At 40.5% G+C, this 23,285-nt stretch overlaps 1 protein-coding gene across 1 annotated transcript; it reads right to left on the reverse strand.

The window, feature by feature from the left end:
- Positions 1-352: 352 nt before the first annotated feature.
- On the reverse strand, positions 353-21,695 carry His2Av (Histone H2A variant). The gene is made up of 5 exons (XM_067154910.2): positions 21,615-21,695; positions 21,393-21,470; positions 21,096-21,209; positions 20,650-20,779; positions 353-1,521 (listed from the first exon to the last, which is right to left on the reverse strand). Exons 1-5 carry the CDS (start codon positions 21,615-21,617, stop codon positions 1,460-1,462), a joined length of 387 nt encoding a protein of 128 aa, XP_067011011.1. The 5' UTR covers positions 21,618-21,695; the 3' UTR covers positions 353-1,459.
- Between the last annotated feature and the right edge of the window lie 1,590 nt (positions 21,696-23,285).

A 23,285-nucleotide genomic window follows, 5' to 3' on the forward strand; every position in this document is an offset into this window, starting at 1 on the left:
TTAATTTCTTTAACCAAAATAGCTAGTATATGCTATTTTTCTTCAGTCCGAAATTTAGCGGAGGAAATATTTATGGGTTGGCAACACTGATGTAGAATCTGCAAATATATGTGGTGTTTGAAAATCGTATGTCCTCAAGTTATTTGAAACAGCCCTTACTTGAAAAACACGCCTCGTATTAAAGGTGCACTTTTGAGATTTCTGTTCAACATTATCACACCAAAACCGGCAACAGCCTACCACAACAGCCTACCATTTTTCTTTACCCAATCTGTTTATTTTGGAATGACTGAAAATGCTCGGGTTATCTATATGTATGAGCTAAGAATATTACACTCATATTCAACACAAATTGGTATTAAGAATATTTACTTTATAACATCTTTCAATACAAATTTTGTCAATGAACTACTATACACTTATAAGACAACCTAATACACTACTCGATGACCTCACAAACTCGGGAGAGACAATTCAGATTACACGGGAGTTCAGTCACGAAGAGATCCGCTTAAGACTCCATATTGAAATTAATATATATATTCATTAAACGGAAATCTACATAAGGAATTAAAAAAATTAAGGCTAGCAAGCTCTTAATATTGCAAATACTTGAAACAACAATCCACTGAAATTACAAAGGTCCATTTCTCAGTACTTTACTGATGCAACCAACACCATACTAACTTATAGCAGGGAAGACATTAAAAATTTAAAAATAAGTCTGAACACACACATTTAAAAAACTTCCAACACATTTATAGATTTGGTGAATCAGTAACCTATATGCATCAGTGATTTCATTACACATAACAGTAAGAATATAAATTAGAATCTGGACCACAGAGTCAGCAAAAATGAAGATACATTCATATATTTATCCACTCAGAAAACCACTTTTGCACATGACCATTAGGACAGGAATGTCAGATGGCAAGTATTCAATTCCAAAAAAAAAAAAACTATACTGTATCTTTTTCTTTTAAAAGCTACAATGAACGGGAAGTAATGGCACTTTACTTCAAGAATTACCACACACAAAATTCGTCACACACATTGTTTATATAAGTCCATGTTGTGTCAGTATTCACTATTCTTTTCAAAGTGGGGCACATCTGCACGATTATCTGTGTCCATCTCTTCAAACCCAGTCGAGCTGAGGCCAACGTCTTCAAAGGTAACATCTCGCCACAGAGGTTAAATCAATGATAAAAAAGTATCTATTATATTTTAAGATATTTTTTCCTCCTCTTCTTTCAAACACTCAACACAAAGTGCAGACTCTGTCAAAACTGACGAGTGCACGTGTCTCTTTCAAAACAAACACGGCAACACCCAACAAAGCCCTCTTTCATGATGGAAAATATGCAAAAAATTTATCACATAACCAACCAACAAGTGTTTTTTCCAATGTTCTCTGCATGAACGCCTGCACACTTTTGTAAAATAGTAGCCATGATTATGCAGGTTTCTGAGATCCCTTCTTGCCAATCAGCGACTTGTGGATGTGCGGGATGACACCTGTGAACAAAGCAGTATAGGTGTGAAACCAAGTTAAACACTGTTGTAAATATTTATGAAGAATGCATGAAGAGATATGGAGACACTGCTGCAGATGTTCCATTAAATGTCTGAACATTGGGTTAAAAGATAATTCTTGTTGTTTAAAGGGGCCTAACATCTAGGTCATCAGTCCCTAATGGCATGAAATGTAATGACAACTTAAAATTCCAAAATTCATCCAATGACCAGGATTCAAACCTTGATGAAGAATGAATGAATGAATGAATAAATATGAATGTAAAATAATCAGCAGATCCAACTCACAGTAATAAGTTTTAAAAATTCCAAAATCAATCCACTGGGTAGAATTTAGAAAAGACGATGGAACAATTTTTATGAACTTGAAATAATCAACGGATCCGACCCGCAACACCCCACCTTCCCAGAAACTAAATGGTATGTACTGACTGACCAAGGGGCTGCTTCCAAATCACTATCTTGAACTGATGATTATTGCTGTCTAAACAGATCCAAAACTCCAGGTCAATGGTCCCTTCATAGTGATACTTATCACTAGTAAAGTAGGACCATGGTATTTATCATGTAGCCATACTAATCACAAGTAACATAGAATCATTGTGTTCCTCGCACTGTGGCACTACTCAAACTCAGTATTGTGGTGTTTCTCACATAATGGCACCAGTCATAGGCAACACAAACCTATGGCGTTTCTCACAGTGATGCTCATCACAGGGACCCGTACTATCCGTACGCCCAGATCCGTGGAGTTCCTCAAAACGCAAAGCGGCCACAACCAGATGCTGAAACACCCCAGTAATAGCCTCTCTCTTTTTCTCCTTGGGGTGTTCCAAACGAATCTGGACAGTGCAGCCTACAACATAATGGCAGATACTACACACAAGTACTGTAAACCCATAGTGGTATAGTACTAATCTCAAGAAAAGGCTACTCATGGTGTTCCTCACATGATGGTACTAATCACAGGTAATCCCACTGTTCAAAATTCACGATCCCTCGGTCAGCTGTTTTAGTTGCCTCTTACAACAGGCAGGGAATACCGTGGGTGCATTCTCCGCCTCAGTCCCCCACCCACAGAGAGCTGTATTTTTTCGCCCAAGTTCAGCGGCAAGCCGGTTAGGACACCAATCCACCACCTGAGACGTGCCACGTGGGAGTATAATCTCTCTCCCTCCTACAGCAGCGTAGTAGGTTCGTGGAACATTGGGCTAAAGTCTAATGAAGGACAAACTGAACCAACCCGTGTGTTTTGCGAGATGCGCTCTGTCCACTCTTCTTTGCAAATGGCTGTCATGATAGGTAAGGGAAGGGAACAGAAAAGCACTGAACCAAAATTTAGCAACATTAACACTTGATTGTATGCTGCTGGTCAATGTAGTTATGAAAGGCAAGCAGGTAGCATAGCAACTTCTCCTACCTGTAAAAGTGTCCCGGATCAGAAACAAAGAACCGGTAATGGCAGGGCATAAACCTTTGAACTCTTATTCCATTACACTATTCTTTTCAGGTTACAGCCCATGTACCACACCAACTCAGATGACAAATTTTCGTCAGCTGGGTGGCAGGAATGAGTAGCCAGGTGGGAAATACTATGTAATAAAAATGAATATAACTTTTCAATTTAGTTCCCTCAGGCCATTAACAATGATATTAATTCAAAACTGAACTATTTTAGTGTTATCAAGACATAACAATATTTTGAATGACTAGTGTTCTACTGCTCGTTCACAATCATGTAACACCGGGGGCTTTCCACTCTGTTGCTGTCATAGGCCTTTTCGATGTCAAGGAACAGTAGATATAAAGGCTTCTCTTTTTCCCAATGTTTTTCCATCAGCATCCTGACAGCAAATATAACATCTGTTGTTGATCTTCCAGGCCTAAAGCCATATTGTTCCTTCTAAAAAAGGTTCTACAATTGCTCGTAGTCTATTCTCTATAGTTTTTTCCAGAATTTTTAGTCCATGAGAGAGTAGTGATGCCACGGTAGTTTGTACACTTCCGTCTGCTGCCTTTCTTGAATACAGGTACAATTATACCTTTCTTCCACTCTTCTGGGATGGTATTTTTCTGCCATACTACAGTTAGGAGTCTATATAGCCATTGGATTGCTGGGGTTCCTCCTGCTCTTCTATTCCAGCAGCTTTCCCTTTCTTCATACTTTTAAGGCTCTTCTCTATGTTCAGCCATGTGACTGGTGGCTCCATATTTTTACTGGGCTTTTCAATTTTTCCAGATTCTTCTCTGTTTTGAATTACATTTGATGCCACTCCATTCAGGAGCTAGTCAAAGTAGGTCTTGATTTCTCCCGATTCCATCTTCCTCTTGTACTACTGATCCACTGTCCTGCTCTATTACCTTGATGCCTTCTAGGTTATTTTGCTTGTTTTTAATTACTCTGTAAAGAAGTTTCTTGTTTCCTCTGCTATCCTCTTCCAACTTTTCCACAAACTCATTCCATTTTTTCTCTTTCTCTTCTCTTACTATCCTCTTAACTGTAAGTTTGTTTTTTTCCCCCCCTGTAGAGTTCCTGCAGTTTAGTTATTTCTTGGCCACCTGGATCTTATGCATCTCTTTGCTTTTCTTTGTCTAGCATCTTTTTTTGCCCAATTTCTCTCTTTTATAGCCAATCTGATCGTCATTCCACCTAGGTGTCTTTCTTTCATGGTCGATCCTGTTACTCCACACAGGTCTTTAGCTTCACCCACCAAAGTATCCTTAAAAACTTTCCATTCTTCTTCTACTGTATTCATTTCCCCTTTTGGTAAGTGACTCTGTATCCTTATTTTATATTCTTCCTTCAGCTCGGCTTCTTCTAATTTCCAAGTCTTCACTTTACGTTTTCTTTTTCTTTTCTTCGGGGTTGTGTTAGCCAGGTGTTAGTCAGGTCTGCAATCAATCTATGATCACTATCCATACACTCACTGGGGATAACTTTGACATCCTTTGTTAGTGATGATATAGTCTATGAGCGATTTATGTTTTCCATCCCAGCTATATCTTATGTGACTGTCTTGTTTTTGGAAGAAGGTATTTTTGATGATCAATCCATTTCTTCTGCACAAATCAAGCAGTTGTTCGCCTTCTGCATTTCTGTTCCCAAACCCATGTGGTCCAATGATTTCCTCATAACCAAGTCTTCTGTCCCAACTTGTGCATTTAAGTCCCCAATGATGCCATTTTCTTCATCAATTATACCTTCTAGATCTTGACAGAATTGTTCCTTCTCTTGAGCACTACATCCAACCTGTGGTGCATATACCTGCACTACCGTGTAATTTGTCGATTCCAGCTGCAAGATAATTTAATAATCCTATCATTCTTATAGGATACTTCGGTAATGGCGTCAATGTCTTTTGTTATTAGGAAAGCTACACCATTTCTGGCCTCTTCCTCGCGTCCACTCCATACTAATTTGTAGCGATCTCCGAGAATTTTGCTACCTGCCTTTCTCCATTTAGTTTCACTCATTCCCAATATGGATAGATTTTCCTCTTCATCATATCGATAAGTTCTTCAGTTTTACCGGTCAGGGTCAAAATATTCATAGTCCCAATTCTTACATTGTTCTTCGGACATATCTGTCTTCCATAGGAGCCATGTTGACCGTCATACCGGCCAGATCTGCTCGAAGACTGTCAATTTCAGTATAATTTTTTATCTCCATCCGAGGCTTGTTTGATTGATGAAAGCAATTCGAGGACGCTGCCACTGGCTTGCTAGGCCTACCATGGATCTTCGCGTTGATACTTTGTTATGCACTATATGGCCAGTGCCTGACACACATTTCCTTATGTCAGTTAAGTCTATGGTTTACCAGCCAATACTCGGGAGGCTGATCACAGTGGTTGCCCACTGGGCGATGGGGTCGCCACATCTCTACGCCAAAAGCAACTCTTGAAATCATCAATAACGGGAGAAATTCTAAAAATGTACAAATATCTGCTATCTTGACAACTGTTTTAACAGATTACAAGTAAAATTAATGCCCCTAGAGAGAACTGGACTATTTGAAGTAGATTTTATGAGAAAAAGAGCAAAGATGCACATCATTACACGGGCAGTAAACGCCCAGCTTTCCCCAGGGACCTCTAGTTCCTCTGACAGTACACTAAAATTAGATGGCAAGAGAATTAAAATAAACAGTGAGTACTGTTAGAAAATGCATCTTTCTTGCACTTACAACACAGAAGATTTAAATGCAATAATGAATTCCATCATTAATATATTAAGACTAGAGAAAAATGGTTTACTGAAGATGGCAAATGTGACAGGGGATGTATTCATCACAAAGTCCAACCTTACCAACATAGTAAACCATTGTTTTTTTTTTTTTTCACAATTTACTTTACGCGACATCAAAACAGATCTTATAACGATGGGATAGGAAAGTGCTAACAATGAAACAGAAGCGAACACTGCCTTACGGTACAGCCCCAGCATTTGCCTGGTGTAAAAATGGGAAACCTCCAAAAACCATGTTCAGGGCTGCCGATGGTCTGGTTTTGAACCCATTACATCCCAAATGCAAGCCGATTTGTTACAAGACCCAAACCACGCAGCCACCTTCTCCACTGTAAAACCTTCATGCATTGTTTTTCAAGAGAAAGAAGGAAAAGGATCATCTTCACAATAACTGGTATGCTTCGACAAGACTCGAATTTTGAGCTCAAGGTCGTCTTCTTCCCCTTCCTTACCACTCCTCCCCAATATCATCTCATACCACTGTTTCCACTCTTCATGTGACCAAATCAGAACTGACCAGCAACTAGTCTTCAAAATCCAAACCGTCATTTACACCCATAAATTGTTCCCAATCTTCATGAAAGGCAGCATCATTATCACCATCTTCACCAATAGCACTGCATTTTCAGCAGGATGTATTTTCGTTGCGCATAGCTGCAACTACCTTTACAGCAGCAGTTCACTGAAGTAGTTTGGGTAACCTGCCACCGTGAAATGGATCACTTGTACATTTAACTTCCACATAACAAAGTTATGACGCGTCCTGGACAAACAGCACATTTATCCACAAAGAGCACAGATTTCCATCCTTGCGTATAGAGGCACTGATAGATCTTAAAAATTGTGGATAAAATGCAGGTCATTCAAACCTTTTTCTTTCATGGGTCATTTCAGTGTGTTGACATGGTTTTGATGAGTCTAACTGCCAGATTCACTTATCACTGCCATCACTTGAAACAGCAGAATGTCAAGTAGATTTTTCAAACTTTCCCCCGTGGCAATGTCTGCGTTATATACACCACCATAGTATATGGAAGGAGAAAATACTCTCGCATTTAATAGGCAGTGGCAGCAGACCACACTAGTGTTTCTATGGCTGGACATTTGTACGCGAAACAAACTAAGACGTACATCTTATTTCCTTTCATGTGTCGTTTGCACACTCCCAAAATATTTGAATAGAGGAAACTGGTTAATACTAATTTACTGGCTTAATGTTACCCTCAGAGAAGATAAGAACATCAGTAATTCTGAAATTACTTTAAACCACTGTGCGTTTCAGAACTGCTCTCTTCGCACAGCACCCTGAAAGGAAGTGGTTCACAGAAAAGGTAAGCCTTTCAACATCAGAGTGTACTTGAAAGCATCAAAATGATGGCAGATGAGACTCCAGTAGGAAGCTTGTATGGTAGAAGCCAGGAGAATAATCACTGCAGGCGTGCCTGGGGTGAGATTGAAACTTTGGGACAAGATCTCTGCTACTGTCCATTCGGCTCATCGCTTAAGAATACTTGCCATCAAACACAATTCGCGGCTTTATTGCAAAAGCCTTTCACGATAATGAATGGGAAGAAGTGAACTGCTTAGCTGAAAACGGTAGCACGAGAAGAGTAGATATAGCCATAGATAAACAGAGTGATCATCCTGCAATACTGGACCCAACAGTACGAGAACAGCCGCACGATGGGCACTCCGAGAAAGAGGCAATCTACGTTCCAGTATCAAATTACATCATGGAGAAATTAGTGAACTCCGTCACCGTTTACGAGCTATGGAAGAGGTTTACCCTCAGGGAAAGCTACCTACTCATGATCGGCCAGGCGGCTGTGCACGGGTCCGTGCTTATTTTCGAAGGGGTGTCAGAAAATAACTGGAATGATAGTGTTGTGTTGCAATAATCCCGTGCTGGAGTTTGTAGGTGGTAGTACTGGAAAGGTCTGACTGACTGCGAAGCACGTCACTCGCCTCAGGCTTCTCAGCTGCAGGGGAGCTGATGAGGAAGGAGGCCGTGTTCACTGCACCCAACACGGATCTCAAGTTGCAGCAGCGCGCTTCGATTAGATTTTGTGTTGTTCTCGACAAAACTCCAACACAGTGGAAATGTTGCAGCAAGCTTACAGAGAAGCAGCCATGAGAAAGACGCAAGCTTTTGAGTGGCACGAACACTTTAAGGAGGTTAAAACTGATCTTGAGGATGCTCCATGCCCCAGTATTGTGTATGATCAAGTAGTGAAAAAGCAACATACTGTTACTGCTGATTACTATCGTGAAGTGTTAAAAGGGCCACTGAAAACAAAAAATTGCATATGAAAGACCAAACTTTGCTCAAACAGGATGGATCCTGCACCATGACAACGCACCTGCACATCAGGCAATCAAGACAATAACCGAATTGGGCACTGAGGTGATGCTACATCCACCTTATTCACCGGATCTAGAACAAAGTAACTTCTACCCATTTCCTGCAGTGCAAAAAGGAACTTCAGGGTTATCATTTTCAAAGTGATCGAGAAGTAAACAATGCAATTTCGGATATACTCAACAGACTATCAACAAAAGGCTTCGGGGAGTGTTTGGAACAGTGGGCTGAACGCTGGAACCGTTGTATTGTGTCCGAGAGAGAATACTTTGAAGGTAAGTGAATTTGAATAAACATAGCCAGTATTTTGCTGTAATAAAATCAAAAAATCAATCGCAATCAAATTGGAAAGAAGAAAAAAAGAGATGATACTCCCACATGGCGCGTCCCAGGTGGCGGATAGGGGGGTCCTAACCGGCTTGCTGGTGGACTTGAGGGAAATAAAATAACTCTTGCGGACCAAACACACACACACACACACACACACACACCCTGTGGGTGGGGGAGGCAGACGAATTCACCCACGGTATCCCTTGCCTGTCGTAAGAGGCGACAAAAAGGGGTGACCAAGGGATGATCCAGTTAGAACCATGAAACTACCTGTAGTTAGTATCATCACGCAGGGAACACCATGGGCTGCATTTACTTACACGTAGTACCACTGTTAGGTACGCGATAGGTTTGCGATTAGTAGCGACAGTGTGTGAATCAGGAAGTGGATCCTACAGTACCTGTGGTTCGTACCCCTATGAGCGACACCATGGTTCTGCCTTACCAATGCTTGGTTCCCACTATGTGAGGACTTCCACGGGATAGTAAGAGTCCCTGTGGTTAGTCCACTTATAGGTTTGCGTTGCCTGCAAATAGCGCAGCAATGTGTGAAACACCATAGGCCTGTGTTACATGTGCGCATTACACTACCTGTGAATAGCACCATAATGTGTGGAATACAGCGAGTCTCTGCTACTTTTGATTAGTACCGGAACATTACACATAGCGTGGTTTTACTTTCCTAGCGATAAATACCATTATGAGGTGCTGATGACCTCGATTTTGGACCCGTTTCGACTATATGCATAATTGATTCAGCATCGTGCTATAGGAGCCTATTCAATTTTACCGGGGAAACTTCGTCAGTTTCCTCTGAAAAGTTTGTCATATTCCTTTGAAAACTTCTTTCAGTTCAGCAACTTTGATTAGCTGGACTCTTCGAAAAGTTTAATACCCGCAACGCCAAGCCAAAGAACAATCGACCACAAGTAGTTTTTCATTCTCTAATCTAATAAAATAAAGCATATTAGATACAAAAGCGTCCAGCATGATGGCAAAATACTTTTTTTTTAAATCTTCCATTGTAATTTGGTCACCGGTATACTGTACCTAGTCGGTTTATGGAACTTTGTACCGTGTAAATTAGGCCTACATTGACTTTTAAAGATTATGCTGAACACGAGAATATGGTTTCGAAAGTATCAGTCCTCAAGTTCTCGAATGCATTATATTTTGTTCTGCCTTGAATTAATTAGGTGCCGTTTTCTTTATGTTGCTCATTCGTTTTCTGCCCTAACTCATTCATTACGTGATATTTATTGGTCCAGGGATCATGCTATTTTTCTTTCAACAAAAAGTAATGTTACAAGTAACAACTCTCATTATTGTTCAGTATTGAAGGTGACGTTAGGCAAAGATATCAAGGATAATTTAATAAAAACCACCTATTCAATACCTGGAAAGGTGGTTTTTTATAAAATTATCCTTGATATCTTTGCCTAAAAAGTAATGTACCGTACAATCTCGAATACCACCCGCCACCGAATAAGACCCACACCCTTATTGTGAAAGAACAAAATTTTTTTTTAAGTGAAGTCAAATTTACAATCTTTACTAACACACATAAAATGATTAGAAAACACAAATAAAAGTAAACAAACATTTCCACAACGATATCCGAGTCATCATCAGTACCAATTTCGAAACTTTCATCACCATCACCTTCCCACAAAGCGTCATCGTTGCCATCCATAGCATTAGAAATGCTACATTTCCTGAAGCTTTTCCGTGCGAGGTCTCCAGAGATACGATTCCATACCGTCAAAATCCACCCAGCAGATGAACTTCCAGGCCCTGAATGAAACCGGTTGGCATCAGTGTATGATTATCAGCTGCCATCCATTCTGTATAGAGCTGTTTCAAGGCTGCTTTAAATGAACGGTTCACGCAGACATCCAGCGGCTGTAGCACAGACCATCATCCCGCCCGGAATGACTGATTGGTCAGTTCTCCCATCCTTGATGTTTCTTCACAGCGTCTGCTGTGTGACAGCGGTAACTGTTGAGAACAAGCAAGCTCTTTTGTCCCACCAATGCACCAGGGCGACGTTGCGAGACACACTTTACCCAGTCTTCCACAAGTGAACTGCCCATCCAGCCGGAGTTCTGAGATTGACGTTAACACCAGCGGGTAGATTTTTAGGAAGTGTCTTTTGCTTGAGAACAATGTATGGCAGCAATTTGGTTCCGTCGGCAAAAATACACAACATTACCATACACTGTTGTTTTTCATTGCCACCTGTTCTAATGATAACACTTTTCGCACCCTTAACATTCACAGTCCTGTCCACTGGCATTTCAAAGTAGACTGGCGCTGTCCACTGTCATTTCAAAGTAGACTGGCGCTGTCCACTGTCATTTCAAAGTAGACTGGCGTCTGATCTGCAATGTCAATTTGGGAAAGCAAATATGCATTTCCCATCCGCAACCGAATTGTGACACTGAAATGACAACTTCTCATCATAGGCACCAGGAAAATGCTGTGAAATTGAGTTACACTTTTGTACGCTCAACTCATTTCTTTTATAAAAAATTACAAACCCATCATCGGCTTGCCTTAAACCCTTCTGATGAAAGTTCCTTTGCGACCTCTAATGCCTTCAGCCGACACATTTCGGCTGACGAACCATATCCCAATTCCTGCCTTTCTGTCACATATTTATAGTTTTCTTTTTCAATTTTTGGAAACTATACACTCAGTCCACGAAAAGCTCTATCACCACTACATGTTATAGGTCTTTTCTACTCTGATGGCAGGCAACCTATATGCTGTCAGGGGAAGTGGGGTGCGGGCAGTATGTCACTGCCCACTTCAGGTAAAAGATTGCCTGGCAGTGGCGCTGAGAAATATTCAGTCTCATGGGAAGTTTGCCGTGCTCACTTTGCTCTCCGAACTGCTGTGTTGCCGAGTAGCCTTGCGGTGTGCGTGTGGGTATTACAAGGGGCTTGCTTGACGAGTTTGTTTTAAGATAATTCTTGTTTTATGAGTAATTCTTGCCGCGTCCTTTACTGCATTATTCGATTAGGCGTGCTCATGACACGTGTGACGTTAGTTTGTTTCTATTTGCATTGCTCAATGTTGCTATATGTAATAACTGCACTATATATATCTTACAATGGCGAAGAGGAAGGAGATAAGGAGCCAGGGTAGAAAAGTGATCAGTAATGTTCATGAATATTTTCAAAAGGAAGCAGAAAATAATGGCCCTTTAGTCAGTGTATAAAGTGCAGCAGAAAGTGTCGGAAGCTTGTCAAGTTAGTACGCGAACCGTTCAGTGTATAGTAAAGGAAGGTAAAGACATTACCTACCCAGTCATCTGGTTCCATCTCGTTTCAATCACCGCGCAAACGAATCAAAAGAAACTGTATAAAAAAAGGCAATCGACAGATTCCATAAAGATGTAATAAGAAGAACTCTCCTCAGTATTACATAAAGGTGAATACCCGACACTGAATAAATGTGTTGGGTAACTCTGTACTTTTGAACGAATTATTTTTCGGTCTGTTACTGCACTTTTTATATGCATTATTCATTAACAATTTTCATGCCGTTTTCTATTTCCAGCTGAAGCTTTTCGTAGAGCGTCAAATCACTTTCCTGTATTTGTAGGCTTGACTTTCATATTTTGTTCTTCCTCTTTGTCATTTTGTTTACCATTTAATCTCTAAAATTAAAGAAACAATCTGGTTCTTTATCAGGACTTTGCTCGGACTTGAAAGTGTACGCTTTATTTCATCATCGAACGCCAACGTCACATTGTCACTATGAGGATTTCGTACGTAGCATAATACGCCAATCAACTCATTTCTTCAGCAATCTTTCATGCGCGTTTGTAAATGTATTTTGAATTTAGAAGCCAATTCGGAGCTACAGTCAAATAACTGCTTAAAAAGAAACCTAAGGGCAGCATCAGCTGCACATAAATTCGCATTAGTGCGAATTTGACTTGAGAAAAGACTAATAATTTTAACAATGAGCTCGAAATCAGACTCTTCCAACTAAACTGGATTATTTAAATCGATATAGCGCCTTTTTGACATTAAATTTCAAGAAGGCATTCACGCGTCTCACTTGCACGGGAGAGGAAATGTACTATGCACGCATTGTGGTCAGACTTTCACGCACATAGGGGATGAACAATATAGTTATGCGCTAAACGAGAACAGGCATTTACACACCGAAAAGACGCATAAATAACGCACCATGAGTTTCGCTTCATGCAGTCTATTTTGCAAATTTTTAAAAATTTTGTCAATCCTGAAAATTCCGGGATCCCAAAAAATTAATCCTGAAAACTATGGGATTGAAAAGCGGTCGGGATCCTGAAAACCAGGATCCCGGGATCAAATCCTCTACCTCTCTCTTCCTACTGTCATTACATCATTCATCTCATTAACCCCTCTAATGAGGTTGACGTCAGGAAGGGCATCCGGTCATAAAAAACCACGACAGATTCATCTCGTCACATACCCGATGCCACAGAGAAACAGGACATGGGTTAGACAACATTGCAATTATTTAAGAAAAGATCATTAGTTCAGCCCGTGGGCCACCATTCACACAGACGCATAACGACTGCCGTTTACTCGCTCGCGGCCTTCTCGGAAAGGATGTTCTGCAGCAGTGCTCAGTGCTGCCAACCTCTGTACTTAGGAACTATGCTTCGATTGTTCCCCATTCTTGCCGTGCAGACTGTTAGGATTAGGATAGGATCTGGGGCGTTCCACGAATGAACTTTTCAACTTTGCACTTTTCAATTCTTCCAAAGTGCAAAGACTTTCTGTTCCACCATGTTCTAGGTTGTACTTTTCAATTTCTTCGCAAAGTGAAAAGTATTTGCGAATGAGTGATCCGATCGAGTTTATTCCATGAGCAAACTGTATAGGCCTAATACGGTACTCTTATGATTTTAATGCTTTATTTTAGCGGCAAATTTGACAGTATAATTGTGGTACCATTATCATGGGAAAGAAAGGTTATTACAAGAAGCTGGCTGTGCTGGAAATTGTCGAAGAGAAACGTGACATCTTTTTTGGCAACTTTAAAAATAACCTCTCAAATGAAGACACACTCCAATATTTTAACGAGAGTACAGTCAACACATCCACATACAGAAAGAAATTCACCCTTCATTAGAAATCCCATTGCTTTATTATGTGGATTATTAGACCAACGTAATGTTAGGAAATATTACATTTACTATAACATCTACGACTTTGGTAACAATTCTGTAAATAACCGATTCTGAGGTCCCCCTATTTACTAACCAATGTAAGCATATAACAACTGTTCTTTTTCGGAAAGGAATTGTCTTCTTTTTTGTTGCATGTTTCAATAAATGACCGATCGTTTCAAGAATATAGTCAGCCTGTGTTGGGGTAATATGAAATCACTCGCGTATTTCCATCAAAGTGAGGTTATGAAAATTAATGCTGTCTTTGTACCTTCTCTTCTTGGATTCTTCATCACTGTCCTCACTTGATGCTAACAAAAGCTCTCATCGTAGTGTGTTTATATCACTAAACACAATTCTACGGCAAGAAACTAGTGTACATGCTTGTTAATTTACAGATGAAAAGGGAATCCTCTCTTTGCAAGATTTATGAAAATTTTTCATTTCATTTCTTTGCACTTTGCATTTCTGTACCGACGGAGGAACGTAACAGGCTTGAAAAGTTCCCTAACTTTTCACTAAAAAAGCTAAATCTGAAAAGTAATGGTGGAAAAAAATCTGAACTGGGAAGTGCAAAGTTTGTTCGCGGAACAGGCCCCTGGACAAGATTGGTCTGGACGGTTAGGATTCTTGCCGTGGACAAGACCATGGGTCTGGACGGTTATTGTTTCCTTCACGTTACATTTAATTGCGCTTTTATTGTGGTGCAGTTGGTAACGGAATATGATCAAGATTCTTCACGGGAAGATCACGTGCCACTTTACAGTGGCCAATAGGAATACAAGTAGCTACCTCAAAAATGACAATGGCGTGCAATAATCTTTATTAGGTTATAAAAGTAAATGTGCTTCTTGGGGCAATGAACACATCTCTCCTCTGAAACGCTCTCCAGGTAAGATTTCACTAACTCCACTTGTAACATTACAAATATGATGGCCCACGGGCTGAATACCAAGAAAAGACTAGGAAAACAACGTTATTGGGTTGATCTACCACAAACTACTTTTGTGGTTTTCAGAGACGCCGAGGTGCCAGAATTTAATCCCACAGTTGCTTTACATACCAGTAAATCTACCGACACGAGGCTAACGTCCTTGAGCCCCTTTGAATACCACCAGACTGAGCCAGGATCGAACCTACCAAGTTCGGGTCAGAAGGCCAGCGCCTCAACCATCTGAGCCACTCACCCCAGCTAAGTAAATAACAGATAGGGAATGTGACACCTGGGCGACTGCCCTAAATGCAAACCAATGGCTAATTGAATGCATTCGGCTTCCACAATACCATTTCCATTTAAACACAGAATTGATTTGTGCCCTGAACGAAGAACTATGTAGCTGCAAATAACAGAATGTAATACTCATCATTCCTGGGGATGACGTCAACACTTTCAGTTAGCCAACAGCAATGCTAGTAGCTACTTCAGCAACAGAGAATAGTGTGTGATTGGTTAGGTATATAAACACACTTCTGGAGGCGGTCTGGTGGGTTCCTGGGCGTTGCAATGAACACATTTCTAATCTGAAAAGAATTTGAAGTAGCATGGCAGGGATACATTTTTCCAAGTATTTCAACTTCCAAAACTAACAGAAGTCTGATTAAAACTATATCCCGTGCCACACGACATTAGTACCAGGAGTCACCACTTGTATCGCAAACGTCTACGCGTAGAATGATTGCCGTTTGTTTCCTCATCGCGGACGACGTGATTGGGCAATGCACAAGGCTGCCAACCTGTCCACTTAGGAACTAATAAAAGCACTAGATGACTATCACCTTCTTGCCATGGGGACAGTATGCTCTGCGACCATCGATAAAACCCTCTCGAAGGGCGGGACTTCTCAGGACAGTCGTTGGCCTCTGGGAATAGCACTGCATGCCGTGTGGATTGGTGGTGAAAAACTGAATTAAGACCTTTCTTTCTTGCCGTGCGGCCAGTATGCGCAGCGGCTGTAGATAAAAGCCTGAGGATTGGTTACGTGCAGCTAATGACAAAGTGTCACATTACTTTGGATAGGTAGTGCACAGCCAGGTCGAGAGTGCAGTGCATTCATGTCACAAGCCGCCTTTAGAAACCCATAAGGCTTGTAAATGTGGAAGGCTGGAACATGGTTGCGAGACACACAAAGTCCATAACTGACGCTTGGGAAAAGGAAAGTATCACAGACGATTATGTTGGAGTGGAAGTTAAACCTCAACAGAGAAATGACCGACTTATTTCCTTCGTAAGTTTTTTCCTTTCTTTGGGGAAAATGAACCTATCAGCAATGAGAGTTCTATAGTTCAGTTATTATGAGTTTCGACTTGACGTTTGAGCGCTGCCTTTTGGCGGAGGGTAAGTGAATTAATCAACAGCCAATCATAGGCAGACAATCGCTCCAACAGAGCGCGTTAGTCTCCCGTTCTGGTTAGCGGTGTAGTCGATCAGTTGTTTACTACAACCATGTGCTATCAGCTGTGTGTTGTATTGTGCTCAGTTCTTTTCGCGGTCTTTGTGTGTCTTTGTGCTAGGTTGTTGTTCATTTATATTTCGTAGTGTAGAGTGTATAAATGAATTGTTTAGTATTTTTAATAGTACAGCGTGTTATATTGTAGTGAATAGTGTGTAACAGGTGGTGTAGTTTATATAGTAGCTTAGTTTAATATTTCGTTCGGTAGTAATATAGTAGGTTAATTTTAGGCCCGTGTGTGAATTTGATATTCAGTCATGTCGACGCCTACGTCTAAGGATGAAGCTCCCAAGAAAAGAAAGCCCTTCGGACGCGGTACTCCACTAAATTCCCCGGGAAATTGTTTGTAATGTTAGAGTCATTCTTGACAAAGCACCAACAATGGCGGATAGAAAGAATGAGCTGATTAAGTAGGTATGAAATGTCATATGGCTTTTAGTGCCGGGATATCCCAGGATGGGTTCGGCTCGCCAGGTACAGGTCTTTCTATTTGACTCCCGTAGGCGACCTGCGCGTCGTGATGAGGATGAAATGATGAAGACAACACATACACCCAGCCCCGTGCCACCGGAATTAACCAATTAAGGTTAAAATCCCCGACCCGGCCGGGAATCGAACCCGGGACCCTCTGAACTGAAGGCCAGTATGCTGACCGTTCAGCCAACGAGTCGGACATTAAGTAGGTGAAGGAGCACAATATTTCGGTTCGCGATGACATGGGGAAGGTGGATCTTATCCATCTCTTGAAACAAAACAAGCCCCTGTGCCTAGTTTATGTGGTGGTTGAAACAGCTAGAAGGAACGGGCATAAAGTAGTTCACCTTCCACTATACCATTGCCATTTTAACGCCATAGGACTGATTTGGGCCAGAGTGACGAATTATGTAGCTGATAATAACCGACTCTTCACAGTTTCGGAAGTTGAAAGACTTATTTTCGAGCCTGTATGACGTATAAGTGCGGAGGACTGGGGCAACGTTGTGAGACACACGAAATCCGAGGTGATTGAAGCTTGGGAGAAAGGAAGTCTCACAGACAATTATGTTGACTTTATTATCTCTTTAGGGTGAAGCAAGAGTGAAACCTCAACAGACGATGATAATGCCGATAGTGACTCAGAAATGAGTGGTATATTCGCTTTGTAGGAATATTTCCTTCGTTACGGGAAACTGAATCTAACAGCAACGCGAGATCTACTATTAACCGACAACAAACAAAAGAACCCTCGGCTACTTCGGTTCGCGCAGCTTGTTCCGGTTCATCCCGATGTTACCCGACGAATCAAGGACAAGCACACGCGCGCAACTGGCTGGCAGACATGCCGGCTGTCAAGCTGCCGTTAACACATACTGCAAGTAGCTGCACTCAGGCTCTTCGATTGAGGTTGTTCTTTCAATAAAGCCGGAAACGCAATGCAATTAAAAGAATGAAAGTAAATACCCAAGCTCTAAACCATATTTTTAAAAACAAAAAATAAAAGTATACTGTTCCAATAAGCGTACACACAGAGGACATAATATGAACACAAATTAACCGTCGAAGATACTCTCTGCTACAGTCAAGTATTTTTTCCGATTTTAAAACACGCTTCAATTTGTCCAGTGTAGGTACAGTTTTTTCATCACGTAAAATTCGCTTATTTTCCGACGTATCACATCTTTTGTGAAGTCGTCTGTTTCGATCCTTTTCTTGTGGATCGTTTTCTTCCCATCAGGTGTAGAAAAATGCAAACGACCCATGGCCATAGACGTCTTCCCTTCCGCTAAAATAAGTTTCACCAGAGACTTTGAAACACCTGTTGCTTCACTTGTTAAACCAACTACATTATAATTCAGTTTATGATCTGTTTTCTGTTCTCGTAAGTGAGCCGCTACGTTATATACTATTTCTCTGGCTTGTCCCCTTACAGGCTGTCTAGATTTGCTACCAGACTTCAAAGTAGCAGCCAAAACTACTGTACATTTAAATGAAACTCTCACTAGAATAACATGGTACACAACACTATATAGCTGAAAGACTGGGCTGCCATCAATTATTTCGCTGCTGAGCGGCTTTAGATGTGTGTGTGTGTGTGTGTGTGTGTGTGTGTGTGTGTGTGTGGGCATACCAGTTGCACAACTGCCAATACTTCTAATTCTGTTTTTTACACAGTCAAGAATTTAGTTTATTCACATGCTTAATGTGCTCCGTAATGAGTAATGACCCTTGAAGATCGCTAGGTAACACTGTTCAACACTATAGTTCCGTTTTTGTGAGTTTCGACTTGACAGTTAGCCGGAAGTCAGCCGGTGGTGCCAAATTGTCACGAATACAAACAGCTGATTTACGATACAAAACACGAACAGAAATGTAAATACTGGAATATAAGTCCATAATCGGTTATTCTTTGTAGCAACATACATGATTCACGTAAGATCAATAATGCACAACACATTTAGGATAAGGCTACAAGATAAAAATATGTCAATGCTTGAACAGATGAACCGTGAGAAAATTAAATTAAATTTCTACTCACCATGTAGAAGATCTCGCGTTGCTGTTAGATTCAGTATCCCGTAACGAAGGAAATAATCCTACAAAGCGAATATACCACTCATTTCTCAGTCACTATCGGCATTGTCATCGTCTGTTGAGGTTTCACTCTCGCTTGACCCTAAAGAGATAATAAAGTCTTCAACATAATCGTCTGAACTACTTTATGTCCGTTCCTTCTGGCTATTCACCACATAAACTGGGTACTGGGGCTTGTTTTGTTTCAAGAGATGCATAAGATCCCCCTTCCCCATGTCATCGCGAACCGAAATATTGTGCTTCTTCAACCACTTAACCAACTCATTCTTTCTAGCCGCCATTGTTGGTGCTTTGTCAAGAATGACTCCCTAACATTACAAACAATTTCCCGGGCCCGGCTCCTTAGTGGAGTACCTCGTCCGAAGGGCTTTCTTCTCTTGGGAGCTTCATCCTTAAACGTAGGCATCGACATGACAGAACATCAAATTCACACACGGGCCTAAAATTAACCTACTATATAACTACCGAACGAAATGTTAAACTAAGCTACTATATAAAATAGATCACCTGTTACACACTATATACTACAATATAACGCGCTATGCTATTAAAAATACTAAACAATACATTTATAAACTCTACACTGCTAAATATAAACGAACAACAACCTAGCAAAAAGACACACAAAGACCGCGAAAAGAACTGAGCACAATACAAGACACAGCTGATAGCACGAGGTTACAGTAAACAACAAATCGACAACACTGCTAACCGCATCTGGAGTCTAACGCGGTCTATCGGAGCGATCGGCTGTCTATGATTGGCTGTTGATTAATTCACTTACCCTCCGCCAAAAGGCAGCGCTCAAACGTCAAGTCGAAACTCATAATAACTGAACTATATATACATAAAAACATTTACCAATACAGTACACGCTACACGTGAAGGAGTTATAGGACTATAATACAACTAAAGAAAGAAATGCGAATAAAACTGACAAAAAAAAAAACAAGAGCGCTAAAACGGATACAGAAGTGACAGCGAAACTCTTGTGTAACCGCGCTTCACAGTGTGCACAGTACGGTGGCCAGGCAGCATGTGACCCCCTCCACTACTCCCTATGATGTCAGACGTCCACTCAGAGAGAATGTGCGGAGAAGTGTGCTTTGCGCAGGTTCTTTTGTTAGTTGCAGGGTAATACATGGTGAGTAGAAATTTAATTTAATTTTCTCACTTTTTATCTGTTCGAGCATTGACATATGTTTATCTTGTAGCCTTATCCTAAATGTGTTGTGTATTATTGTTCATCTTATGTGAATCATGTATTTTGCTACAAAGAATAACTGATTATGGACTTATATTCCAGTATTTGCATTTCTGTTCGTGTTGTGTATCGTAAATCAGCTGTTTGTATTCGTAGCAATTTGGCACCACCGTCTGACTTCCAGCTAACTGTCAAGTCGAAACTCATAAAAACGGAACTATAAATGGTGAGTAGAAATTCCATATCCTCACATTTGATCTGTTCGAGCATTGATCTATTTTCATCCTATCACCTTATCCTGAATGTGCGGTGTTATTGTTCTTGTGAGAGTTATGTACGTTGCTAAAAATAGTACTGATTCTGAACATAAAAGAGAGTATCTACATTTCCCTTTGGGTTGTGTATTGTGAATCAGCTGTTTGAATTCTCAACAATTTGGCACCACCTGTCTCATTGTCGAGAAACTCTCAAAAATGGAACCATAGAAGCGACAAGTATGTACACAAGGGTCACAGTTTTTAAAAAAGTTCCTAATAAGCAACAATTGACTGCATTTCCATTATAAATTTGCCACACACTGCACAAATCAAGAGACTTAAATCTGGCAAAATTACAGGTGTAAACAAGTGTCATGACAAGCAATGCATCCTATCAAAACAAGGAAATGCAGTGTCCACTAAACTGGTATTTAAAAAACTGTAATATGAAACGAATGACTTAACTACAGCAGAAAGTAAAGACAAAACTAAAATTACAATCCTACGAAAAAACTTACCACCACCGGCGATGGTTGCCTTAATCAAACTGTCCAATTCTTCATCTCCTCGAATGGCCAGTTGGAGATGACGAGGTGTGATACGTTTCACTTTCAAATCTTTCGAAGCATTGCCAGCCAATTCCAGGACCTGAAACACCGGGACGAACTTTAGACCGCGAAACGGGTAGTACAAAATAAATAACATCTTCACTTACCGGGGGGAAAAAATCCCGCCAATATTTAAACCTAGTAACAGCGCTACTGTTTTAATCTTCAAATTACCAGCCCATTACATCGTGACATGTATGTAAACAGCGACACACACGATAATGAACTTCTAGAGTCACAAAAACGCTTAAACAACAGATGTAAGCAAATTCCATTACACAGAGTTCGTAAAATTCAGACGCTACTCCCAACATAATGCACGTAAATAGAAGCAGCCATCTTGATTATGTACTCACCTCGGCAGTTAAATATTCCAAAATTGCTGCACTGTATACAGCTGCAGTGGCTCCAACACGTCCGTGGCTCGTTGTCCTATTCTTTAAATGTCTATGTATTCTGCCGACTGGAAACTACATAAGGAAAAAAATTATTTAAAACCAGAATCACGGAACAAGTTCAAACTATGCAATGTCAGCATCAACTGAATTTCTGCATTCTGTTAAGTCTAATGTTACATTTCTTTACTAATGGACCAATAAAATATGCATAAAATATAATACCCCTAATTTCAAAATGCAAGAATGACTTCTTACCTGCAATCCTGCTCTCGCCGAACGAGAGACAGCTTTCGCCTTAGCCTTCCCCGAGTCCTTACCCGCTTTTCCACCAGCCTAAAAATGACGAAAAATATGGTTAATTTTTGAGCTAGGACCACGAAACTTGGCCAGTTGGTAGAATGAAACATGCCAATTCCGGATATGTCAAAACGGTAACCCGATGACACATATTTACCATATAAACTTTCGGATACTTACCATCTTTCACGTCTTCGTAGGACAACTTGAACCAACGCTATGCGTACCCGCCAAACAAACCTTAGCGAGAAAGTATGAAAGGAGTCACGTGATCGTATTCAACCATTAGGGAAGACGCTAGTTTAAAATGTCTGGCGCGGGAAGCCCGCCATCTATCGATCAAAACTGAGGTTACTTGTCTGTCCGCTTGGCTTGGGTAGATAGCACAGGACAGTCAATATGGTGGTCCGGGAAAAGAGGGAAAATAAATTTTTCTGTTGGCACAGGGCCATGATTCACTATATCCCTACAGAGCAATACTTTTTCTTTTTCGTCAGTGCGAGCAAAATTTAGTTTTAATAACATCCAGATATATGCGCATCACTTTCAGTGCGTTTCTATGCACACTGATCAAATTACAGAGCAATACTCGCAGCTTGGGTCCGTGAGCCAACATGAGGAGTAGACTCTAGTGTGATGTATTTTGCATAATTAGGCCTAAATAATGAATCGTTTCAAGAGCCCATTAACCCATATCTAAAAATGTTTAACAATGTCATATCTCATCATAAATGTCCCGCAAACTGGTCTAAACAATAAAAATAACAACCGAGTGTACGTCATTAATATTGAGAGATAAACCCTCATCAACAGTGGAGAAAAAAGTTGTAAAATGTTTAGACCTAAGCTCATGTAGTCACGCATCGTTAAAGAAGGTAAAACGCGCTATAAGGAGGACCAGTTATAATCAGGAAAATAAATATGGTCCAAAATTCGCGCATGTTTTCACCCCCTTACCATTCACACACACATTACCCTTGGGAGTGGAGTCTTTATTTACAGGAAGCTAATCCTTTATCCGTGATAAACCACTTCCTTCATAGCGTAATTCGAAATAAGCTACCGAGCGAATTGGCCGTGCAGTTACAAGTCGAGAGAGTAGGTTCGAATCCCACCATCGGCAGCCCTGAAGATGATTTTCCTATTTAGGTGGTGGTGATTATTGTTGTTTTACAACGAAGTACTACTGTACTGGGCAATCATCCTCTATTAACACTAATCATAGGGAAGGGATCCGACACTTCGAAAAATGAGGATATCGGCCAAAGAAAGACAAAAGCCACGAAAGGCGTGAACGCCTCGTAAACCTAATATCGTCGAGGTCGGCCACACCACGGTCCCCCTTTTAGTAGGTTTCCACTTTTCACACCAGGCAAAACAAGGCTTTACTTTCTCACTCCTAGCCCTTCCCCGATCCCTGCGTCAGCGAAAAACTTCCAGGTGTTAGTGCGACGTTAAAAATACGGTACTAGCAAAAATGAATTTACTTTCGTTATTATTATTATTATTATTATTATTATTATTATTATTATTATTATTATTATTATTATTATTATTATTATTATTATTATTATTATTATAGCGTAATGTAGTTTTAAAGAAAGTAATCTGAAAAGGTTTTAAAGAATCTCCTCTGATTTTTATATCGTGCATTATTATTATTATTATAGCGTAATGTAGTTTTAAAGAAAGTAATCTGAAAAGGTTTTAAAGAATCTCCTCTGATTTTTATATCGTGCTTGTTGCTCTCAAGCCGTCCGTAACGAGGGTGGGGCGAAGGGTACGATTACAGCAATTCGCAGCGCGTGATAAAAATCGAGAAGGCGGCAGACTTTAAACACGCGATAAATT

The sequence above is a fragment of the Anabrus simplex genome, chromosome 10 (genome assembly GCF_040414725.1).
Source record: "Anabrus simplex isolate iqAnaSimp1 chromosome 10, ASM4041472v1, whole genome shotgun sequence".
Taxonomy (NCBI): domain Eukaryota; kingdom Metazoa; phylum Arthropoda; class Insecta; order Orthoptera; family Tettigoniidae; genus Anabrus; species Anabrus simplex.